Consider the following 22,786-nt stretch of genomic DNA (forward strand, 5'->3'; position numbering starts at 1 on the left):
GAGGCTGCAATGAGTCATCCAACAGACCAGCTGAGATAATTACTGAAAGTGGCAACAGTAAACAACAGGTCAATGTAAACAAATCAATCTTCTATTGGAAGAAGATGCCACCTAGGACTTTCGTAGCTCGAGAGAAGTCAGTGCCTGGGTTCAAAGCTTCAAAAGACAGGCTGACTCACTTGTTAGGGGCTTTTACAATTGGTGACTTGAAGTTACAGCCAATGCTCATTTACCATTCCGAAAATCCTAGGACCCTTAAGAATTATTACTAAATCTACTCTGCCTGTATTCTGTCTGAATATTCATTGGAAGGATGATGTTGAAGCTAAAGCTCCAATTCTTTGGCCACCTGATATGAAAAATCAACTCAGTGGAAAAGATCCTGATGCTGGAAAAAACTCAGGTCAGCAGAAGAGGGTGACAGAGGATTAGATGGTTGGATGGCATCACCAACTCAATGGATATGAGTTTGAGCAAACCTGTGAAGGACAGGGAAGCCTGGCGTGCTTCAATCCGTGGGGTCGCAGAGTCAGCTATGACTTATCGACTGAACAACTAATACTACGACTCTGCCTGTGCTCTATAAACGGACAACAAAACCTGGATGATCACACATCTGTTTACAACATGGTTTACTAAATATTTTAAGCCCCCTGTTGAGTCCCAGTGCTCAGAAACAAAGCGATTCCTTTCAAAATATTACTGCTCACTGACAATGTACCTGATCATCCAAGAGCTCTGATGGAGATGTTCAAGATTAATGTTGTTTTCATTCTTGCCAACAAAACATCCATTCTACAGCCCACAGGTCAAGGAGTAATTTCAACTTACAAGTTTTATTATCTAAGAAATACATTTTGTAAGGCTATAAGCCACCTGTGGCCTTCCCAGATGGCACCAGTGATAACCTGCCTGCCGATGCAGGAGACGAAAAAGATGTGGGTTCGATCCGTGGGTTGTGAAGATCCCCTGGAAAAGGAAATGGCATTCCACTCCAGTATTCCTGCCTGGAAAATTCCATGGGCAGAGGAGCCTGGCGAGCTACAGCCCATGGAGTTACAAAGAGTCAGACACAACTGAGCGCCTGAGCACATAAAATACAGCTGCCATAAAATTCCTTCGATGTAATTCCTTTGATAGATCTAGGCAAAGTAAACTGAAAACTTTCTGGAAAGGATTCACTATTCTAGAGCTATTAAGAACATCTGGGATTCATGGGAAAAGGTCAAAATATTAACAGGAATGTGGAAGAGATAGATTTCAACCCTCATGGATGACTTTGAGGGGGTTAAAGCTTCAGTGGAGGAAGTAACCACAGATGTGATGGACAGCAAGATAACTAAAAGTAGAAATGGAGCCTAAAGATGTGACTGAACTGCTGCAATCTCATGATAAAATTTCATGCTCAGTGATAAAGAATCCACCTGCCAATGCAAGAGATGCACATGTGGGTTTGATCCCTGAGTTGGGAAGATCTCCTTGAGTAGGAAATGGCAACCCCCTCCAGTATTCTTGCCTGGAAAATCCCATGGACAAAGGAGTCTGGTAGGTTACAGTTCATGGAGTTCTAAAGAGTTGGACAGAACTGAGTTGCATTACTACTACAGAGAAATCAATGGCAAAAAGAAGAGTCAATTAATGTGCAAACATCATTGTTGTTTTAGAAATGGCCAGAGCCTCCTTCCAGCAACCATCACCCTGACTCATCAGTATTGAAGCAAGACACTCCACCAGCAAAAAGATTACGACTTGCTGAAGGCTTAAAAGATGGTGAGCATTTTTTAAGTGGTATTTAAAAATTAAAGCATGTACACTGCTTTTTCAGATATAAGGCTACTGCACACTTAACAGATTATGGTATAAATATAACTTTTATACACACTGTGAAACCAAAAACTTCATGTGACTCGCTTTATTTTGGTATTTGCTTTACTGTGGTGGTATGGAACTAAACTGGCAGTATCTTTGAGGTATGCCTGTATAAGATACTAAAACCAAATTTCTCAGTATTGTCAACTGGTGCTGAATGTACTTAAGTGTGAAAACATATTTGTCAGAAAAAAAACATTTGTGAAGTTCTGTCAGTCCAGGCATATCCTGGATTGGCAAATTTGATGAATATGATAAATCATCTTAAAACTAAATATTTCCAAAAAAGAATACCACTCTTTTTCAAAAGACTAACTACGGTGATTAACTTATAAGTAATATACCACTTTAGTTATACAGAGAGAGCACAGAACAATAGTTGAAAGCTTCACTTTCAAATAAGACGCTGGAGAATTTTAACTATTAACTTACTATATGTAGCAAATTAACCTCTCTGGGCTTCTGTTTTCACAGAAGAGAGGTGAAACTTAAACAGAAATGTCATCTAGCTCCACATGTAACATGCTAAAACTTTATTTTCCCTCCTTCATTAATGGGGTGGTTCCCAACCAGAGGACATTTGCCTCTACCCCAAAGGATACGTGGCAACATCCAGAGACATTTTCGGTTGCCACGACTCGGGGTGGGGGCCGGGGGATGGGCTACAGATATCTAATGTATCATGTAGAGATGCTGCTAAGTATCCTATGTTACACATGACAACTCTCTCCCCACCCCAAGAATTATCTGGCCCCCAAAGTCAATAATGTTTAGAAACCTTGGTTTGATGAATACATTAGAATTATATGTTGACACAAAAACTGCTTGTGTATTATGTGACAACTAAAGGCTGTTATCAAATTTATTTATTCAACAAATACTTACTATGCCTCTATGATACTTAAGTGCTATACCAGAGTCCACTTTAAAGTATGTCTTCATTGTTAAAGTGACCTGGAATTTTTCTCTTCAAATATTGTTTTCATTTATCAGCTTAGAATTTTCTTGCTCTAAAAATCACCCACCCCCACTAAAAATGTACTTTTTTAAAAAAGGGAAACACTAAAAAAAAGGGGTGGGGGGACCTTTAACAGCTGTTTGTTTTCTAAATAAACTGCTAACTGCTATGTCACTTCAGTCATGTCCGACTCTGTGCGACCCCATAGACGGCAGCCCACCAGGCTCCCCCGTCCCTGGGATTCTCCAGGCAAGAACACTGGAGTGGGTTGCCATTTCCTTCTCCAATGCATGAAAGTGAAAAGTGAAAGTGAAGTCGCTCAGTTGTGTCCAACTCTCAGTGACTCCATGGACTGCAGCCTCCCAGGCTCCTTTGTCCATGGGATTTTCCAGGCAAGAGTACTAGAGTGGGGTGCTATTGCCTTCTCCAACTAAATAACTGGCCTACAGAATCAAGATTTATTGATTTATAAGAAATCAAAAATAATCTAGACAGAGTATATCAGAGTTTCTAAGAAGGGAGCCTAAGTGTGTTTATTTTGGAAAGGTGATTCTGACACACACAGTCCTCCACCTTTATGGAAACAGGAACACAGAGCCAGTCAGTATTGGGCCAACATTTGACTTCCAGTGTTTTTCCTTCCAAGACACTAAGGACATATAGTCAACCAGGATAGACCACATCCTTTGCTGTGAACTCTGTCATATAACATATTTTAGCACTGGATACTCCATAACTCTAACTGAATATACTTCCTGTAAGAACATGTCCTTTAGGGACTTCCACCACCCTTCACTGGAGTGGCGTGGGTTCAATCCATGGTCAGGGAACTAACTCCCACATGCCATGGGATGAGGTCAAAGAAGAAAAAACCATGTTCTTTCATGTTTAGTGGTAGACTATTTGAATACAGTTTTTTCTTTTTAAATAAAAGGAAATTCCAAGTAATTCCAAGTATTTCACAGAAACTATAATTTCTAAGTTTGACTATTAGTCTTAATAGAGAGAGAAAAAAACACATTTATTCCCCTACTGAGAAAATGTCTTTATTGGTGATACAAAATCCTACTAATCTCACCAAGTACTATAGTAAGAAGTCCGTGAGAAAATACTGCCAGTGGAAGATAAGTAAAGAAGACAGAGGAACTAAATCAAACAGAACACCACAAAGGTCATTAATCAGGCTAAAACATTTCAGAAAATAATGCAGGTTACAGGACACAAAGAATATTTCTTAAAGTTGATGAGGACAGTAAAACTAGATATCTAACAATCTTTAGAAACTGAGTAGGTTTAAACAGAATAAAGTAAAAAACAAAGTAATTCATTTAGGGAGAAACAGGTATAAAAATCTAACTTTTATTGACATTTAACTATACACCACTAAATTAATTTTTCAAGTTTTCTTTCTTACTGGGTCCTCAAACTAGGACATTAAAGAAAAGGTCTGTCCAGGTTATAACGTGTGTGTGTGTGTGTGTGTGTGTCTGTCCAGGTTATAACATGTGTGGGTGTGTAGAGAGAGAGTAAAACTTAAATGAATTTTAAAAAAAGGTCTGTCCAGGTTAAAAGGTCTGTCCAGGTTATAACGTGTGTGTGTGTGTGTGTGTGTGTGTGTGTGTGGGAGAGAGAGAAGTAAAACTTAAATGAATTTTAAAGAAAAGGTCTGTCCAGGTTATAACATGTGTGTGTGTGTGTGTGTGTGTGTAGTGAACTTAAATGAATTTTAAAGAAAAGGTCTGTCCAGTTATAACGTGTGTGTGTGTGTGTGTGTGTTTTAAAGTCTGTCCAGTTATAACATGTGTGTGTGTGTGTGTGTAGGGAGAGAGAGAAGTAAAACTTAAATGAATTTTAAAGAAAAGGTCTGTCCAGGTTATAACGTGTGTGTGTGTGTGTGTGTGTGTGTGTGTGTGTGTGTGTGTGTGTGTGTGTGTGTGGGAGAGAGAGAAGTAAAACTTAAATGAATTTTAAAGAAAAGGTCTGTCCAGGTTATAACGTGTGTGTGTGTGTGTGTGTGTGTGTATAGTGAGAGAGAAGTGTGTGTGTGTGTGTGTGTGTGTGTGTTTTAAAGAAAAGGTCTGTCCAGGTTATAACGTGTGTGTGTGTGTGTGTGTGTGTGTGTGTAGGGAGAGAGAGAAGTAAAACTTAAATGAATTTTAAAGAAAAGGTCTGTCCAGGTTATAATGTGTGTTTGTGTAGGTATGTATGTATATAGGAAGAGAGAGAAGTAAAACTTATATGAATTTTAAAAATCAATCTAAAACCTGAAACTCAAGGCCAGTGTTACCTCTGCTGCCAAGTCGCTTCAGTCATGTCCGACTCTGTGCGACCCCATGGACTGCAGCCTACCAGGCTTCTCCGTCCATGGAATTATCCAGGCAAGAACACTGGAGTGGGTTGCCATTTCCTTCTCCAAGTATTACCTCTACTTTCAAATAAAATCATAACTTCCAATCAATCTAAGGTCACTAAGTGTTCATGGAGGAAACATTTCAGCTAAAGAATATGTAGAGGACAAAAGGAAATATAAAAACGTAGAGATGGGGATGTACATTAAAACAAAGGTAAAAACAGAAAATGCTCTCCTAATCCAGGCAATTCACAAATACCAGGGAATCAATTTATATATTTAATCAATCATACCATTTAATCAATTCATATATGTCTATGCATAATTTAATACGAAAAAGGAGATTTTTAAATTAGAAAACTATTAAAGAACTATATAAATAATATGACTTGTTCTAAACATGAAAATAATGCACCCCTAAAGCCAAGTGGCACCCCACTCCAGTACTCTTGCCTGGAAAATCCCATGGGCGGAGGAGCCTGGGAAGCTGCAGTCCACGGGGTCGCTAAGAGTCGGACATGACTGAGTGACTTCACTTTCACGCATTGGAGAAGGAAATGGCAACCCACTCCAGTGTTCTTGCCTGGAGAATCCCAGGGATGGGGGAGCCTGGTGGGCTGCTGTCTATGAGGTCGCACAGAGTCGGACATGACTGAAGCGAATTAGCAGCAGCAGCAGCAGCAAAGCCAAGTAAGGTTGTTTTAGTTCCGACTCCCTAGTGTTCTTGATTTCTACTTCCTCCAAAATATGAAAGTAAGAACACACACAATGTGGCCCTTTAAAAATTATTTTTAGAAAAGAATAAAACTAAGCATTAATGCTTCGAAGTGTCTTCAACACCGTAACTTCATTTCAAATAAGGAGGGGGAAAATTTGGATTTAAATATTATGACTATTTCTAGAAATTAAATTCAAATGAGAAAGTTAATTAGATCTTCTTTCATAAAATGGCTTTCATTAATCAACATTAGTTCCTCTTCGCTTTCTGTCACTAGAGTGGTATCATCTACATATTGGAGGTTGTTGACACTTCTCTGAAGACAATCAAGGCAATGTAACTATACCATATTCCTCTCTCATTACAATCATTACAATTCTGAAAGTGCACCAAAGTTTAAATGTTTAGATGCAACAACTGTTCCAGCTTCTGTGTATCTGTAACTTAAAAATCCTTAATCCTAAATAAATCAAATATCCCCCCAAATGCACTTGGATCAAAAAATAAACAATAATTCAATGCCAGTGGATACATGGTAAAAGAACTGATAATTACCCAGAAGGAAGGGGAGAAAAAAGTTTAGTTCTAGAGAAGGATAGTATGTATTTTAAACTGTTCAACTATGATTCAGGTTATAAAGAAGTTGTATAAAAGGAGACAAAAGGATCCTGCAAGGAGAATGGCAAATGGGTGGAAAACACTGATAAAAGGAAACATGGGCTCCTTATCTAATCCTCATAAAATAATCTGTACTTTCTGCCAGAAATAATAATTATCTGCCAGGAGGTAAGGCACACAGACCATGTCTCTAATTCCTTCAGGTATCCTAAGACACTTAAATAAGGTGAGTGACTCCTCTCCCCTGTAAGCTCCTTCCTTGTCTCTCCCATAAATTTTTTTTTATTATTCTCCTCACACCCACAATCCACTCAAGATTCTCTCCTTCAGTTGATATTCTCTATTTTCATTCTGAAGAAAGAGAAAGGTTATCAGGTATGGAAGTTCACTGATCAGAGGAAAGATTGTTCCTAGTCAGTCCTATCCACAACTAACCCTGTCCACCGAGTCTGTAACTTCATACCACCTCTGGGCAAAGTTTACTTTAGTTCCTCCTCTCTCTTCAGCACTTTGCTTGTCCCTGTCCCATCAAAGGTCTGCTATGATCCTCTCCCTAGCACATAATAAGTCAAGTCTGTTAAGACTCTGGATACCACCTCCCTTTCTTCACAGTCAAGGTTCTTCCAAGAGCAGTCAATATTTGCTCACTGTCCAATTGTTCCTTAATCAACTACTATCTGGCATCTTGCTCTCATTAGGCTACTAACACTAAGCCTAAGTGACAAATTCTTAGTCACTTTTTAGTTGTTATCTTAGTTGACTTTCATGACATTTAATCCTCCTTGTTATTCTCCTTCTCCGCTGGCTCCTCTTGTATCCACCCCTTTACCTTCTCCTACTCTTTCTCCAGCACACCCATCTTGCCTGCTCACATTTCCTAGCATTACATACACTATGAGTTCATCTTTAAAAGCGGTTTTTAAACTTCTGGGTCTCAAAACCTGTCTACAAACTTAAAAATTGTTGAGGACCCCAAAGAGTCTTTGTTTATGTGGGATATAACTATCGTTTTAACATTTTAGTAGTTAAAACTAAAAACACCAGAACACACAAGTACACAATCAATAAATCATCAGTAATGATGTCATCACAAATCCTACAGCCTTTGGAAATTTTCACTGTAAACTCATGATGAAATGAAAATTTACAAGCCAAATATGTTTTAGCGATACTATAAAAAAGGCAAATAATGTCTTTGCACTATTGTGTGCCAAAACCCACTAAGTCTTCATCTTCAATCTAACCTCCTTCTGGAGCTCCAGATAGCTTCCTCTGCTTTGGCCATTTCACAGGTATTCAAACTCAGCACTGTCCAGAATCTAATGTGTTACCTTTTATGCTAACCCATTCATCTTCCTTCTGTGTTGTCTATCTCACTCAAAGACATTATCATTCATCTGAGGCTGCTGCTGCTGATGCTAAATCACTTCAGTCGTGTCTGACTCTGTGCGACCCCAGAGATGGCAGCCCACCAGGCTCCCCAGTCCCTGGGATTCTCCAGGCAAGAACACTGGAGTGGGTTGCCATTTCCTTCTAAAATGCATGAAAGTGAAAAGAGAAAGTGAAGTCGCTCAGTCGTGTCCAACCCTCAGCAACCCCATGGACTGCAGCCCACCAGGCTCCTTTGTCCATGGGATTTTCCAGGCTAACTACCTATAAATAATCTGAGGTTCCTCCCTCTCCTTCTCTACCCGCATTCAGTCATCAAAACCTACTTTTAAAATCTAGTGGAATCTGAGAGCTTGTTAGAAATGCAAACACCCACTCCAGATCTGTAAGAACCCTTGGTAATTCACTTGCACATTAAAGTCTGAGCAGCATGGGCCTGGGTGGTTATAGTATCAATAGTTGAGAGAATCCGAAGAAGGCAGAGTCCAAAACACAAACTTGAGAGCACTGTAATTAGAACTCCCACTTGAAATTTTCTCTCTGGTTAAGCCTGGAGTTTTGTAAAGGCAACAGCATTCCTTAACTAAATGATCTTCCCAACTTGGGTTTCATTGTCCTCTCATTTCATCCTATTCACTGCCCCCTTAAGGAGCCTTCTTCATCTCTACTTGTCTTGTTTCCCTTCTTGTCATCTTCTAGAAATGAAATATAAGGGCACTCAAACTCTGACTTTGCCTATCTTTCAGCATTTTTGCATTATCTTCTCTACATAAGAAGTCGGAAAACCAGGTCAATCACCTAGGCAGCTTGTTTTTGTTTTTTCCCCCAAGCTCCTCAGATGAGCTAAAGGACAGTTAGGACTGATAATCACGGCCCTACATCTTGAACAAAACCATGCTGTCGTTGTTCAATCGCCCAGTCATGTCCGACTCTGCGAGCCCATGGACTGCAGCCTGCCACGTGCCATACTTCCACGCAAAAGCAAACCCTAGTACCGCTGCCTGCTTTCTTCTCATTCTTTGTCCTTGTCCTCTGAGATGAGCCCACAGGCTTTCCTCAGGACTCAACTATCATCTCTTCTTTGAGGGAAGACCTCTCTTTCCTCTTTCCCTACCTCTCCCCTGCAGGCAGATGGAATTAGAGGTTTCTTGCTCTTTCCTCCCATAGTACCTCGTGCTTGCATCTGTTGTAGCACAGCCCACACTGGTTATGGAACTGTTTGTCCTACTAGACACTGATCTCATGTGAAAGCAAGAACTGTGTCCTACTCATTTTTATATTCTCTGTGCTTAGACATAGAGGTTAGAAGATAACAGATATGTAATAAATGCTTACTGAAACTACATTTTTAGAGTCTGCTGAACAGCCCCAGAGTGATGTAAAATAAAGCAAAACAAGACTGATGCAATTTCTTTCATCCAAGACTGGACAATTTCATTAAAAGACAACCCTTTTTGTTTTACAATTTTACATTTAGAAATAAAAGGCAAGCTCATGCATGAAGTGATTCACATATAAACTACAATGAAAATTTCAGCTGAAGTAATCAACCTAACAGTGAATATCAGATGTTTTTCACTTTTAATAGTAAAAGGATAGATGAAAACAAGAGGTTCTTAGTGTCTGAAAAACAGTACTGGGAAGAGGTTAGAAACCAGGGGGATATTATTAGTAGGCTAAAATCTTCATAAATACTAAAAGGAAGTAAAATGCCCAATCAATGAACCAAAAATGCAAGATATGCATAATATTTATATTATAATGTGGAAATAAATAGCAGGAAGAAAAGCTAAGAGAATGGAGATCAGGGTGAGGTAGGGGTGGATGGTAGAGAATGCTATTAAAAAAATTAATAAACCTTCTACTGCTGTCTATAAAAACAAAAACTATTACCTTAAAAAATAAAAAATGTTATGGTTCAGGGGATGGATTACCAAAAGAATAAAATGACATCAGCAGACAATGGAATACTACATAAACTTTACTATTACGTGTACTGGGGAAAAAAGAAGTACTTCTATCCTGTAGCTCTTTGCTCTCAACAACTTTACTTCATGACCTATGAGAATCTGTTCTGTGATGTATATGAAGTATCACCCCAAGGGAAATCATTAATTGAGCCATCTCATAGTGAAACAAAGTCTTCCAGACAAATCACTTCTTAAAAGACAAACCCCTGCCCCCAAATTTCCTTCTTCAAATTTTAAGGAAAACATATAATCTGTAGTCATTTCCAAAATATTATGCCACTTAACCATTATTTTGTAAAAATTCCAGATGCTGAACACAAAGCAGCAAGAGCCAAAAGATTTTGAAAATTTTCTACTGTGACCCCAAATGTCAAAAGAAAGCCAAGTACATCCAACGGTTAACCAAATTGTATTTCAGTGCAAATACCATTAAGGTCTTAAAAACTTTTTTTAACATAAAAATATAGCCAAAAGTGAGCCTTAGAATTCTTTGGTTATTTTCTTTCAAACTGATTCTTTTGGAAGAATTCAAATATTGCATCTACAACTTATTTGGGAATATGGGTACCTAAAAGGAAGACATAAATATATAACCATTACAGGTGATCTAACTTTTCCTGTTTTTCTATTAAAAAAAAAAAAAAAAATCTATCAAAAACACCAGGTTTAGTGAACATAAAAGAGAAATATCTAAAATTATTTTATTATCCTTCATAACATAAAACCCTATGAAAGAGGAGGCATGTGAAATTACTACATAGACCCAAACCTGTGGAAATATCAAGAAATGTTCCAAAATCCAAGAAACATTCTTGATATGGTTTTTGAAAAAATGTACTTTGACAAGATCTAAACCTACAATTCTTCAGGACTCAGTGTGTATTAATTTGGAAAAAAAAAAAAAGCTAAACTCTGATAATCTGGTGCTACAGGGGCTACTAACGCTTACCTCAAGGGAACCTACTGCAGATAAAGTCCCGTCACTTGCACAGTCCTTTCAGCTGCCTGCCAGTTGTCTCTGTGGAAGGGAAAGCCTGATGAGTGAGAGCCCTATGCCACACTCCTTTGGAGTGTCAGGGTGCCTGCACAGAACTCCACAAAACTGTCTACCTAGAGATTCCTAGATGCTTTCAATACAACAGGGCTTAAAAAGATGCCGCTGCTAATATTCTCCTTCCACTGAACACCACACTAAATGGCTAAGACTGTGCTAATGACCTACTGGTATTATTATCATGTGATAAATCTACACTAAACCAAGCAGAAAAAAGACTAAAATGGGTCAAACAGAAATAAGTTAACACTGACAGGGGAAATATACATACACACACACACACAAATGTTGAAAAGTAAGTGACAGAACTCTGTAGTCTGAGAAGAAGTATTACAGACTTTTATTTGCAAAAAGTGAAGTTGTAGCATCAACAAATGAATGCTAATACTCAAAGAACCTCCTGTCTAAATATTTTTTAAAATGCCATCAAGAACATCATGCTCAACGTGAACTATACCATGGATCCAAATACCTACTTATAAAATTCCATGTATCTTCTTAGTGGGAAGAGTAAGTGGGTGGGAAAGGAAGGAATTTTTCAGATATTTTTAACCATGTAAAGTGAAAACCAATAGCATGAAATCCCACAAGAAATTTCAAAAAGAAAACAAAAAACGTGTATCTGTATCTCAAAAAGTAAACAAACCTTTACTCAGGACCAAACTAAGAGGGAAGTATAACAAGAAATAGTAGAAAACGGTGAAAAACAACATATTACAAAAATCACGTTCATCTCTTAGAATCATGAATGGCTAGCAACTGAAGAACATCTATACCATTAATATAAAAGTTCATCTACATAACCAAAGAAATTACATTTTCTTTCTAATGTCAAATAGTCTTCAGTCTAATGTTATGCTTCTAAAACAGAATAAAATGCTCCTATAAAAAACAAAGATTAACATTTAGCACAAGTATTAAAGGAGGAAAAAAATTAATTTTAAAAAAGGTGATTCCAACTTTTCCTTCAATAGCAACATATTTAAAATGAAGTTACTCACCTCTGATTCTTTGTCACTCAAAGATCCCAAGCTTCCAAAACTGTGATTAGAGCTTTCATTATTTGTTGAGGCCTGTGAAAGATTTTTTAAAGGTAAAAATTAGGAGTAATTTTAAATGGAACATATTACAAAGTAAATAATCTATCTTTAGAATTAAAAACCTAATTCCTTTAAATAAGGAAGACAAATGAAGTAAAAATAAGAAACATTAAAAAAAAATAAACACCAACGTCATAACAATATAGCTTAGAATGTTTTATTAAATCAATAAAGTTCTATCGTGTTTCAGGAACTGACTTCTTAGCTGATTTTTTAGATTATCAGATTCAGGAGCAAAAGAAGTGAGATGTTATTAGGATAAAAAGAGCCTTAAAATTACTTCCCAATAAAAACTAATCGAATGCTTCCTTTAACTAAAAGTATTATTTGTGTTCCTTAATTCCCACCACAATCTTAGCAAATTCTATCATATCTCATCCTCACCCCTTTGCCTCTTCATATAAACAAATTGGTCAATCTTCAGTTTCTCTTTGTTTGGGATTAGTCTTTCAAAAGAATCTTTTATTAATTTGACCGTGTTAACTGCTTCACTGAAGAGTTTCTAAATTTCTTTTACAATATTTTGGACTGTGACAGTAATGAGCTATCTCTGTCAAATAACATTTTCTATGTTACTATATGTTTCTATGATGCTTATTATTTTGTGGACTTTTTGGAAATATTAATACATTAGATCGATGTCTTGCAGGAATGTTTAGACCAGACTAGAGCATATATGCCAAAGAGGACATATGAATGAACTTCCTGGACAGGTCGGCCAGCTGATAGCTCTATGTTTCCCTTCAATCTGTAAGAGTAACTATTAATCCTACCACTACGAGGTTGCAAATTAGCCTATAATTACGCTAGACTGACAAATTTCCAATTGATGACTGATAGGACATATTACATATATGTCCAGGGCTATGCTGTAAAGGCTATTTTTAACACAAAACAGTACTTGAACTAAGATTCAAGCACTATTTAGAGGAATTTATAATCTAATTAAGACAGGATTATCAAATTAGAAACAGGCAACACCATAAACAGAAATTAAAGAGTGATAAATTAGAAAGATTCAGGGCAATGGAACCAGTGACAATGTTTCTGAGCATCCCTAAACCCCCAAACCTATGTTTACAACAAAACCAGGTGACAAGGAATCTCCATAAATCTCCCTAAAATAGTACGTGGGAACAAATCACCAACAGAACCTGCACTGTATGAGAAGAAGCAGAAGGAAACAGAGTGTCTGACACATCTGAGAAGAGAGACTCCCAAATAGCTATAACTGGAAGGATTTCTGCATCTACTTGAAGTCTAAAGCTGGAGCAGTTAGCCTCTATGGTAAACTGATCTCTCACTAACAGTGTCCCAATGAGCATAAACTACTGAGCATGCAATCGGAATTGAGCACATTAAGCATAATGAATATAAAGAAATAAGAACAGTGGGGAAGAGAGCAAAGCCTTAGAAATCTTAGAAAGCAAATGCCACACTTCTGAAGAGTTCCCAAAAACAACAGCAGAGGGAGCTCTGTAAGAAATGCCACCCTAAACCAAAGCAAGAAAATGATGTAGATCAATCACATGAAATTATAAGGGGGAAAAAAGCAAAAGACACAGAATTACATCCTGATAATAAAAGCATACCAGGAAAATACACCCACTAAATAGATGAATTTATAATCAACCATTTCAAAATGAGCTAGAAAAATGACTCAAGACATGAAATAATAACACAAATCAGATGTCAAAAAACTAAGAAGGTAATGGAATTCAGGAAAGTATCAGAAATTGAAAAAAAAAAAAATTTTTTTTTTTTTTTTTCAAAAATAAAGATTAAACCTGAATGAACCCAAGAGAAAATACATACAACAGATAATGCTTTAAAAGAACAAGAAGGTAAAAAGGAGGAACAGTTTTGGAATCAAATGAACTGAAGAGATTAAAAGGGTGAGAGAAAGCAATCACTTAATAAAGTAATAAGGATCCAACATTCCAGTAACAGAAGTCTTTAAAAAACATCACTACAAGAGAACAAATTAGTAAAGACTGTAATTTGAAAAAACTTTTTTGAAAACAGAAACCAAAATCTGAAACTACTGACTGAAGGAGCGCCACGTACACTTAAGAATTCAGCCAGAAGGCCAATATCTGATTTTCCAAAGGCAACACTTTACTTTTGTCGGAAGAAAACCGAGCAACATATTTCAGCTATTCAAGGAAAAAACTATGAATAAAGTATCTTATGTTTGGTAAAATTGATTTCTCATCACATGGAAGACACAGATAAACTTATCAAAATGCCAAAAATTGGGAAACACTGCTCCCATGATGGCAAGCAGTAACATTCTTGCTGACACAGATTAGATAAGAAGTACATGGAATAGAGTATAAAATTTAATGGCTAAATGGATACAAAATGTTTTGAAAACTATGGTATGGAAATTCATGGAAAGCACAAGCAAATTTTTACACTATTTTCAATAATCTCTGTGGTCATTGTGATAGTACACACATTGTTGAGACTGCTGTGTGTGAGATACAGAAAGGAGGAAATAAATACATAAATTAATTATTTTAAAAACATGAGATTTTTACCTTTCAAAAAAAATACACACCCCACAGACCCTGCCATGAGTAATAACCCAAGATCTCTTATCAGAACAACATTCACACAGATAACAATAAATTCCAGAAAAAAAGTATATAAAACAACTACCTAAAGGCACTTGAGCAATCAAAAACAGGCAGAATCTGGTTAGAAGACAATATTTGGAAGGAAAAAACAGAATTGGATGGGTTTCCTATTTCTACAGCTTTTGCCTGAGAGAAGGCCCCTAGATTGAGCTGCACAGAGCAGCTGAAATTTGAATCAAAAGATACAGTCTTACTGGCTTGAAAATTGGGAGTTTGAAGCTGCCACAGTAATGGAAAGTGAGAAGATACATACTGGAAAATAAAGAACCACAAAGACAGAGAGAACCACAAAGAACTGTACCCATATTTCTGGCTGGTCACTGACCTATGCAAGAGTGGAACAGATTCTAAGCATCCGGTAAGATCTGCCATCCTCTTCAGGGAGGCACAGTTTAGATTTCAGTTCAGCCAAATTAACTGCTTGCAAATACAAATAATAACCAAAATACTAACACTCTCCATAAAAACACACTAAATCCCAGAGTTACTACAATGTATCATTACAGTATGCAGGATATAATACAAAATTTCTTAGCATATGAAGAAACAAGAAAATGAGACCCATACTCAAGAGAAAAGACAATCAATAGAGAACAACCACAAGGCAACCCAGATATTAAAATTAGCAAAGATCTTAAAGCAGCCACCTGTAAATACGCTCAAGGCAAGAAGGGAAAATAAACTTGTAACTAAATGAACAAGTTGGAAATTTCAGCAGAGAAATAAAAATGTCAAAAAGAGCCAAATGGAAATACCAAACTGAAAAATTCACTTTCTAAAATAAAAATTCACAGTATGGGTTTAACAGATAATGGATAAAGTATTGAAGACAGATCAAAAATTAGTCCAACTAAGAAACAGAGAAAAATACTGAAAAGCAGTTATCTGCTAGACACTATTAAGTAGTCTAACACATGAATTTGGAGTCACAGAAGGAGAGAAAAGGACAAAAAAATTTTTTTTAAGAAATAGGCAGAAAATTCTAAACATTGGTGAGACATAAATTTACACACTGATGATCCCAAGCAAGATAAGTACAAAGAAAATCATATATAGCTATATCACAGTCAAACTGCTGAAAACCAAAGTAAAAAAATCTTACCACAATGAGGTATTACCTCATACCTATTAGGGTGGCCATCATCAAAAAGACAAGAAATAACAAGTGCTGGTGAGGATGGGGAGACGAGAACTCTCCTACACTGCTGGTTGGAATGTAAACTGGTGCAGCCACTAGGGAAAACACTGTGGGGTATCCTCAAAAAAGCACAGAACTACCACGCGCATGTGTGCACACTCAGTCATGTCCGACTCTTTGTGACCCCAGAGTAGCCTACCAGGCTTCTCTGTCCATGAGATTCTCCAGGGAGAAATATTCAAGTGGGTTGCCATTTCCTCCTCTAGGGGATCTTCCTGACCCAGAGATAGAACCCACATCTCCTGTATTAGCATGCAGATTTTTTTTTACCACTGATCCACCTGGAAAGCCTCCATATCCTTGCCAAGAACTACCATATGTTTCAGGAATTCCATTTCTGCATGTTTATCTGAAGAAAATAAAAACAGTAACTCAAAATTATATCTGCACCTCAATGTTCACTGTAGCATTGTTTACAACAGACAAGACATGGAAGCAACCTAAGTGTCTATCAATTGATGAGTGGGTAAGGAAAATGTGGTGTGTGTATGTATATATATGTATATAAGAACACTATTCAGCCATTAAGAAAAAGGGAAATCTTTCCATTTGTGGCAACATAGAACCTGAAGACACTATGCTAAGGGAAATATGTCAGATAAAGACAAATACCCTCTGATCTCACTTTTGTGTGGAATCTTAAAAAAACAATAAAAATTTAAAAGCCCAAGCTCAAAGATATAGAGAAGAGATTGGTGGTTTCCAGAGACAAGTGGGGGATGGGGGAGAAATGGATAAATGGGGTCAAAAAGTACAAACTTCCAGTTATAAAATAAATAAGTCTTGGGGATATAATGTACAGCATGGCAACAATAGTTAATAATATTATATTTGCATATTTGAAAGTTGCTGAGAAAGTACATCTTAAAAATCCTCATCACAAGGAAAACAATTGTAACCATGTATGGTGATGTTAACTAGACTGTGGTGATCACTTTGCAACATACACAAATATGGAATCATTATATTGTATACATGTGAGCTAATCTGAATGTAATCTTAAACATCACTTATACTTCAAAAAAAAAACCTTACAATTAAAAATAAATAAAATCTTGAAAGCAGCCAGGGAAAGAACACATATTACATTCATGAGAACAAAAAAGGATATGACTGACAGCTAGCTTGTCACAATTGGTACTGGAGGTCAGACTTCATCTCTGGAAATGGAAGCCAGGGGAACTCTGTACTGAGACACGTAAGGCGCAGATGAGGAAAGAGAGGCCTTGGGTGCACAGCTACACACTACATGAAGACACTCGGCACCTTTCTGTGCTAAACTAGAAAGGCGGCAGCCAAACTTAAACTCTTCAGGCTGAAGATTACAGAATTTCTCTCTAGGAAAACAAACCATGGTTTAAGAGACAAGACTTACAGACACCAAGAATCAAAAATCTCTCAGAAGAAGGACCCAGTTAACTCATCCTACTGAAGTAAATCCTGCCTACTCAAACAACACTTCCAGTAAGTGTTCCAGTGCCTAATGTACAGATATGAAGAAGGCCCCATATCACCAGATATCGGAAGAATATAAACAAAAAAAAATTTTTTAAGCCCACAGGCAAAAGACAACCCAGGAAGCAGAAAAAAAAACTTCATACAAAAATAAAACTATCACTCATCTCACACGCTAGTAAAGTAATGCTCAAAATTCTCCAAGCCAGGCTTCAGCAATACGTGAACCATAAACTTCCAGATGTTCAAGCTGATTTTAGAAAAGGCAGAGGGACCAGAGATCAAATTGCCAACATCCGCTAGATCATTGAAAAAGCAAGAGGGTTCCAGAAAAACATCTATTTCTGCTTTATTGACTATGCCAAAGCCTTTGACTATGTGGATCACAATAAACTGTGGAAAATTTTGAGAGAGATGGGAATACCAGACCACCTGACCTGCCTCTTGAGAAACCTATATGCAGGTCAGGAAGCAACAGTTACAACTGGACATGGAACAACAGATTGGTTCCAAATAGGAAAAGGAGTACATCAAGGCTGTATATTGTCACCCTGCTTATTTAACTTACATGCAGAGTACATCATGAGAAACGCTGGACTGGAAGAAGCACAAGCTGGAATCAAGATTGCCAGGAGAAATATCAATAACCTCAGATACGCAGATGACACCACCCTTATGGCAGAAAGTGAAGAAGAACTAAAGAGCCTCTTGATGAAAGTGAAAGAGGAGAGTGAAAAAGTTGGCTTAAAGCTCAACATTCAGAAAACTAAGATCATGGCATCTGGTCCCATCAGTTCATGGGAAATAGATTGGGAAACAGTGGAAACAGTGGCTGACTTTATTTTTTGGGACTCCAAAATCACTGCAGATGGTGACTGCAGCCATGAAATTAAAAGACGCTTACTCCTTGGAAGGAATGTTATAACCAACCCAGATAGCATATTCAAAAGCAGAGACATTATTTTGCCAACAAAGGTCCGTCTAGTCAAGGCTATGGTTTTTCCTGTGGTCATGTATGGATGTGAGAGTTGGACTGTGAAGAAAGCTGAGGGCCGAAGAATTGATGCTTTTGAACTGTGGTGCTAGAGAAGACTCTTGAGAGTCCCTTGGACTGCACGGAGATCCAACCAGTCCATCCTAAAGGAGATCAGTCCTGGGTGTTCATTGGAAGGACTGATACTGAGGCTGAAACTCCAATACTTTGGCCACCTCATGCAAAGAGTGACTCATTGGAAAAGACTCTGATGCTGGGAGGGATTAGGGGCAGGAGAAGGGGACGACAGAGGATGAGATGGCTGGATGGCATCACCGACTTGATGGACATGAGTTTGGGTGAACTCCGGGAGTTGGTGATGGACAGGGAAGCCTGGCATGCTGCAATTTATGGGGTCGAAGAGTCGGACACGACTGAGCGACTGAGCTGAACTGAATACCCTAGTAACAGCAAACTACGAAAATGAAACATTTTAAGAACAATCCTAAAGGACTTTCCCTGGCTGTCCAGCAGTTAATACGCCACACTTCCACTGCATGGGAAGCCAGTTTCATCCCTGGTTGGAGTCTAAGATCCTGCATGCTGCACAGTGTGGTCAAAATCAAATAAATAAATAAATAACTTTTAAGTTAAAAAAAAGGAGAGAATGAACACCCACCCACCCCCACTCCTCCCTTCCCCCTAAAAAAACCCAAAATACCACTCCTGGAAATTAAAAATATGATAGCAGAAACACACAGAAAATAAACTGGATGAATTCAAAGATAAAGCTGAAGAAACCTTCCCAGGAAGAGAAAAAAATAAAAGAAAAAAAGAAAACTAGAGAATCTGTCCAAGAGGTACTGTTCCAAAAAAAGAGTTCCAGAAAAAAGAAAGAAAACTAATGAGGTAAAATTATCAAAGAAATAATTGAAGAAACTTTTAAAGAACAAGTAAACATTAGTTTCTGGATTGGAAGGACACACTTCTGAATCACACTGGTTCAAGGAAAATCTATACCAACACACATTATAATAAATTTAAATACCAAGGATGTGAAGCTTCTAGAGAAGAATAAACAGGAAAATCTACATTGATCAGGAATAAGAGCAGCACTGGAGTGCTCAGGAGTAACACTGGAAGCTAGAAGGCAATGGAATAATGCCTTCAAAACTCTGTTAAAATGATTTCCAACCTAGAATCCTACACCCAAACTAACAGCTAAGTGAGAAGATGACAATACCCAAGGTCTCACATATCTGACTACCAATTTACCTTTTCTTAGGAAATGACTAGAAAATCTGCACCAACAAACAAAAGAATAAACCAAGAATGATGAAAATAGGGCATTTAAGAAACAAGCTCAAACATGGGACAGACACAGAATGAAGCCCCATGATGAAAAATAAGAGTGATTCCAGGATGACAGGCACCCAGAAGACACAGAGAGTAACTAGTTTAGATTTCAGAGGCTGTAAGTAAGTAGGTAATAAGTTGCTCAGTCGTGCCCAACTCTTTGCGACCCCACGGACTGCAGCCCACCAGGTTCCTGTGTCCATGAGATTTTCCAGGCAAGGATACTGGAGTGGGTTGCCATTTCCTTCTCCAAGGGATATTCCTGACCCAATGATCGAACCTGGGTCTCCTGCATCATGGGCAGATTCTTTACCTACTGAGCTATGGGTCAAAGGCTATGCCAACAGAAAAATAAGATGAAAACAGGTAAATAAACATATTTGAAAAAAAGACTGATAATATCTGCTAGAGATTATATGGATGCTTACATGAATACTAATAAACTAGAGAAATAAGTCAACTCTAGGAAAAACAAAAAGTTGTACAAAAGTATTAACAGAAACATAATTATGGAATCTCAAAGCTGTGAATAAAATTTAGTCATAATATAAACAATGAAATAATGATCTAACCAAAAACTAAAATATATCTAAATTAGGATAGGGTTGTAGAAGCTTGAGGGTTGGATAATGTTAAGTGTTACACTGCATCTTTTATAAAAGGAAGTCAATAAATACCAAAAAAACTGAAAAAAACCCACAAAGAGCTGTAATAATCTTATTGAGAAATATAAACATAAAAAGGTAAAACATATGTGGTATAATAAAAAACTACAGGTGAGAAGTACTGCCTCTATGAAGAATGAATGTAGGGTTAAAAGAATGGGGCATGCTTCATCTAATTTTCCTTACGGCTTTTAAAGCTCTGACCCTTGTGTGTCTTTTTCCTTCTTGAGCTGTAGGAATTCTTTACATATTCTGGGTATGAATCCTCTATGATTTTCCCTTCCACTCATATACTGGTATCATTTGAACATAGCTGCATTTATCAAATGATTTCCTTTATGACTACAGCCTTTTGTGACCCATTTATGAATCTGTCATTATTCTTATTAAAGCTTTACTGTTTTTATTTTTCATATTCAGATCTACAAATCACTTGGAATTGATTTTTCTATGATGGCAAGGAGTGATGATCTGAGTCATTTTCTTTCCCATGTGGATATTCAATTGATCCAGCATTACCTATTCTAAAAGCCCACACTTTCCCCACTGCACTGCAGTATCACCTTTGTCATGTATTAAGTTAGTATATATGAATGGCTCTGCTACTGGACCCTATTCTCTTCCACTCGTCTGTTTTCTCTCCTATGTCACTATCACAATGCTGTAATTACATTCCTTGGTATATACCTAAGAGAACTGAAAACATATGTCTACACGAAAACTTGTATCAGAATATTCACAGCAGCATTATTCCTGTAAAAAAAAATAAAAACAACCTAAATGTCCACCAACTGCGAATGAATATACAAAATGTGAAACACATCAATATAATGAAACATCCAGTAATAAAAAGAAATGAGTACTAACACATACTACAATATTCATGAACCTTGAAAATACTCAACTAGGTGAAAAAACCTGCCACAGACATTAAACGCAATGTTCTGTATGACTGATTCCATTTATGTGAAACATTCAGAAGGGGCAAATCCATAGAGATAGAAAGTAGACTAGTGGTTTCCAGGGGACAAAGAGCAGGGGAAGAAAGCAGGAAAATGAAGAATTGCTGTAAATTTTTATAGGGTTTCCTTTGAGGGTGATAAAAATATTCTGGAATTAGTGGTGATGGCTGAACAACCTTGTGATATACTAGATACCACTGAAAAATACACTTTCATAGAGTCAATTTTACAGTCTATGAATTATATTGCAATACAAAAAGTTTCAAGTTGTTAAGGAAAAGAGTGTGGGGGTGAGAGCTTAACAGAATCTATAAATGATTATGTAATCATTTATACATTCAGATATACAGTAAGCACACATGTAAGCACAAACTCACAGACTTTTGAAGTCTTCAAAGCAGAAAAAAATTTTTGCAAATATTCACAAGATGGTTTTTAAAACATACAAGTAACACAAGCACACAGAAAAAATTTCATTATAGAAACGTAAATTTTTCCCTCCCTGATCAGTCCTACTATACTGACAGGAAAAATATACCCATTTGAATGTAGAGTTCCAAAGAACAGCAAGGAAAGATTAGAAAGCTTTCCTAAGTGATCAGTGCAAAGAAATAGAAGTAAACAATAAAATGGGAAAGACTAGAGATCTCTTCAGGAAAATTAGAGATACCAAGGGAAATTTTCATGCAAAGATGGGCTCAATAAAGGACAGAAATGGTATGGACCTAATGGAAACAAAAGATATTAAGAAAAGGTGGCAAGAATATACAGAACTATACAAAAAAGATCTTCATGACCCAGAAAATCACAATGGTGTGATTACTCACCTAGTGTCAGACATCCTGGAATGCGAAGTTAAATGGGCCTTAGGAAGCATCACTACGAACAAAGCTAGTGGAGGTGATGGAATTCCAGTTGAGCTATTTCAAATCCTATAAGATGATGCTATTAAGTGCTGCGTTCAATATGCCAGAAAATTTGAAAAACTCAGCAGTGGTCACAGGACTGGAAAAGGTCAGTTTTCATTCCAATCCCAAAGAAAGGCAATGCCAAAGAATGTTCAGACTACCATACAATTGCACTCATCTCACATGCTAGTAAAGTAATGCTCAAAATTCTCCAAGCCAGGCTTCAACAGTACATAAACCATGAACTTCCAGATGCTCAAGCTGGATTTAGAAAAGGCAGAGGAACCAGAGATCAAATTGCCAGTATCCACTGGATCATCAAAAAAGCAAGGGAGTTCCAGAAAAACATCTATTTCTGCTTTATTGACTATGCCAAAGCCTTTGACTGTGTCGATCACAATAAACTGTGGAAAATTCTGAAAGAGATGGGAATACCAGACCAACTGACCTGCCTCCTGAGAAATCTGTATGCAGGTCAAGAAACAACAGTTAGAACTGGACATGGAACAATGGACTGGTTCCAAATGGGGAAAGGAGTACATCAATGCTGTATATTGTCACCCTGCTTATTTACCTTCTATGCAGAGTACATCATGAGAAA

The 22,786-nt window shown here is 37.3% G+C and overlaps 1 protein-coding gene across 3 annotated transcripts in view; it reads right to left on the bottom strand.

Moving 5' to 3' along the window:
* TLK1 (tousled like kinase 1) overlaps positions 1-22,786 on the bottom strand; it is a 178,844-nt gene that overhangs the window by 73,611 nt on the left and 82,447 nt on the right. The window contains exons 2-3 of one of the 3 annotated variants that reach the window (XM_070358322.1): positions 11,928-11,999; positions 10,822-10,890 (exon numbers count right to left, since the gene is read on the bottom strand). Coding sequence is in view for 1 of the 3 variants with exons in the window: in XM_005887582.2 (XP_005887644.1) it covers positions 11,928-11,999 (72 nt within the window). In the remaining 2 variants the exon portion in view is untranslated. Of the gene's footprint in view, positions 1-10,821; positions 10,891-11,927; positions 12,003-22,786 lie in introns of those variants that run through there. The other 2 variants (XM_005887582.2, XM_070358327.1) reach the window with 2 other exon arrangements.

This window comes from Bos mutus, chromosome 2 (genome assembly GCF_027580195.1).
Source record: "Bos mutus isolate GX-2022 chromosome 2, NWIPB_WYAK_1.1, whole genome shotgun sequence".
In the NCBI taxonomy this organism is placed as follows: domain Eukaryota; kingdom Metazoa; phylum Chordata; class Mammalia; order Artiodactyla; family Bovidae; genus Bos; species Bos mutus.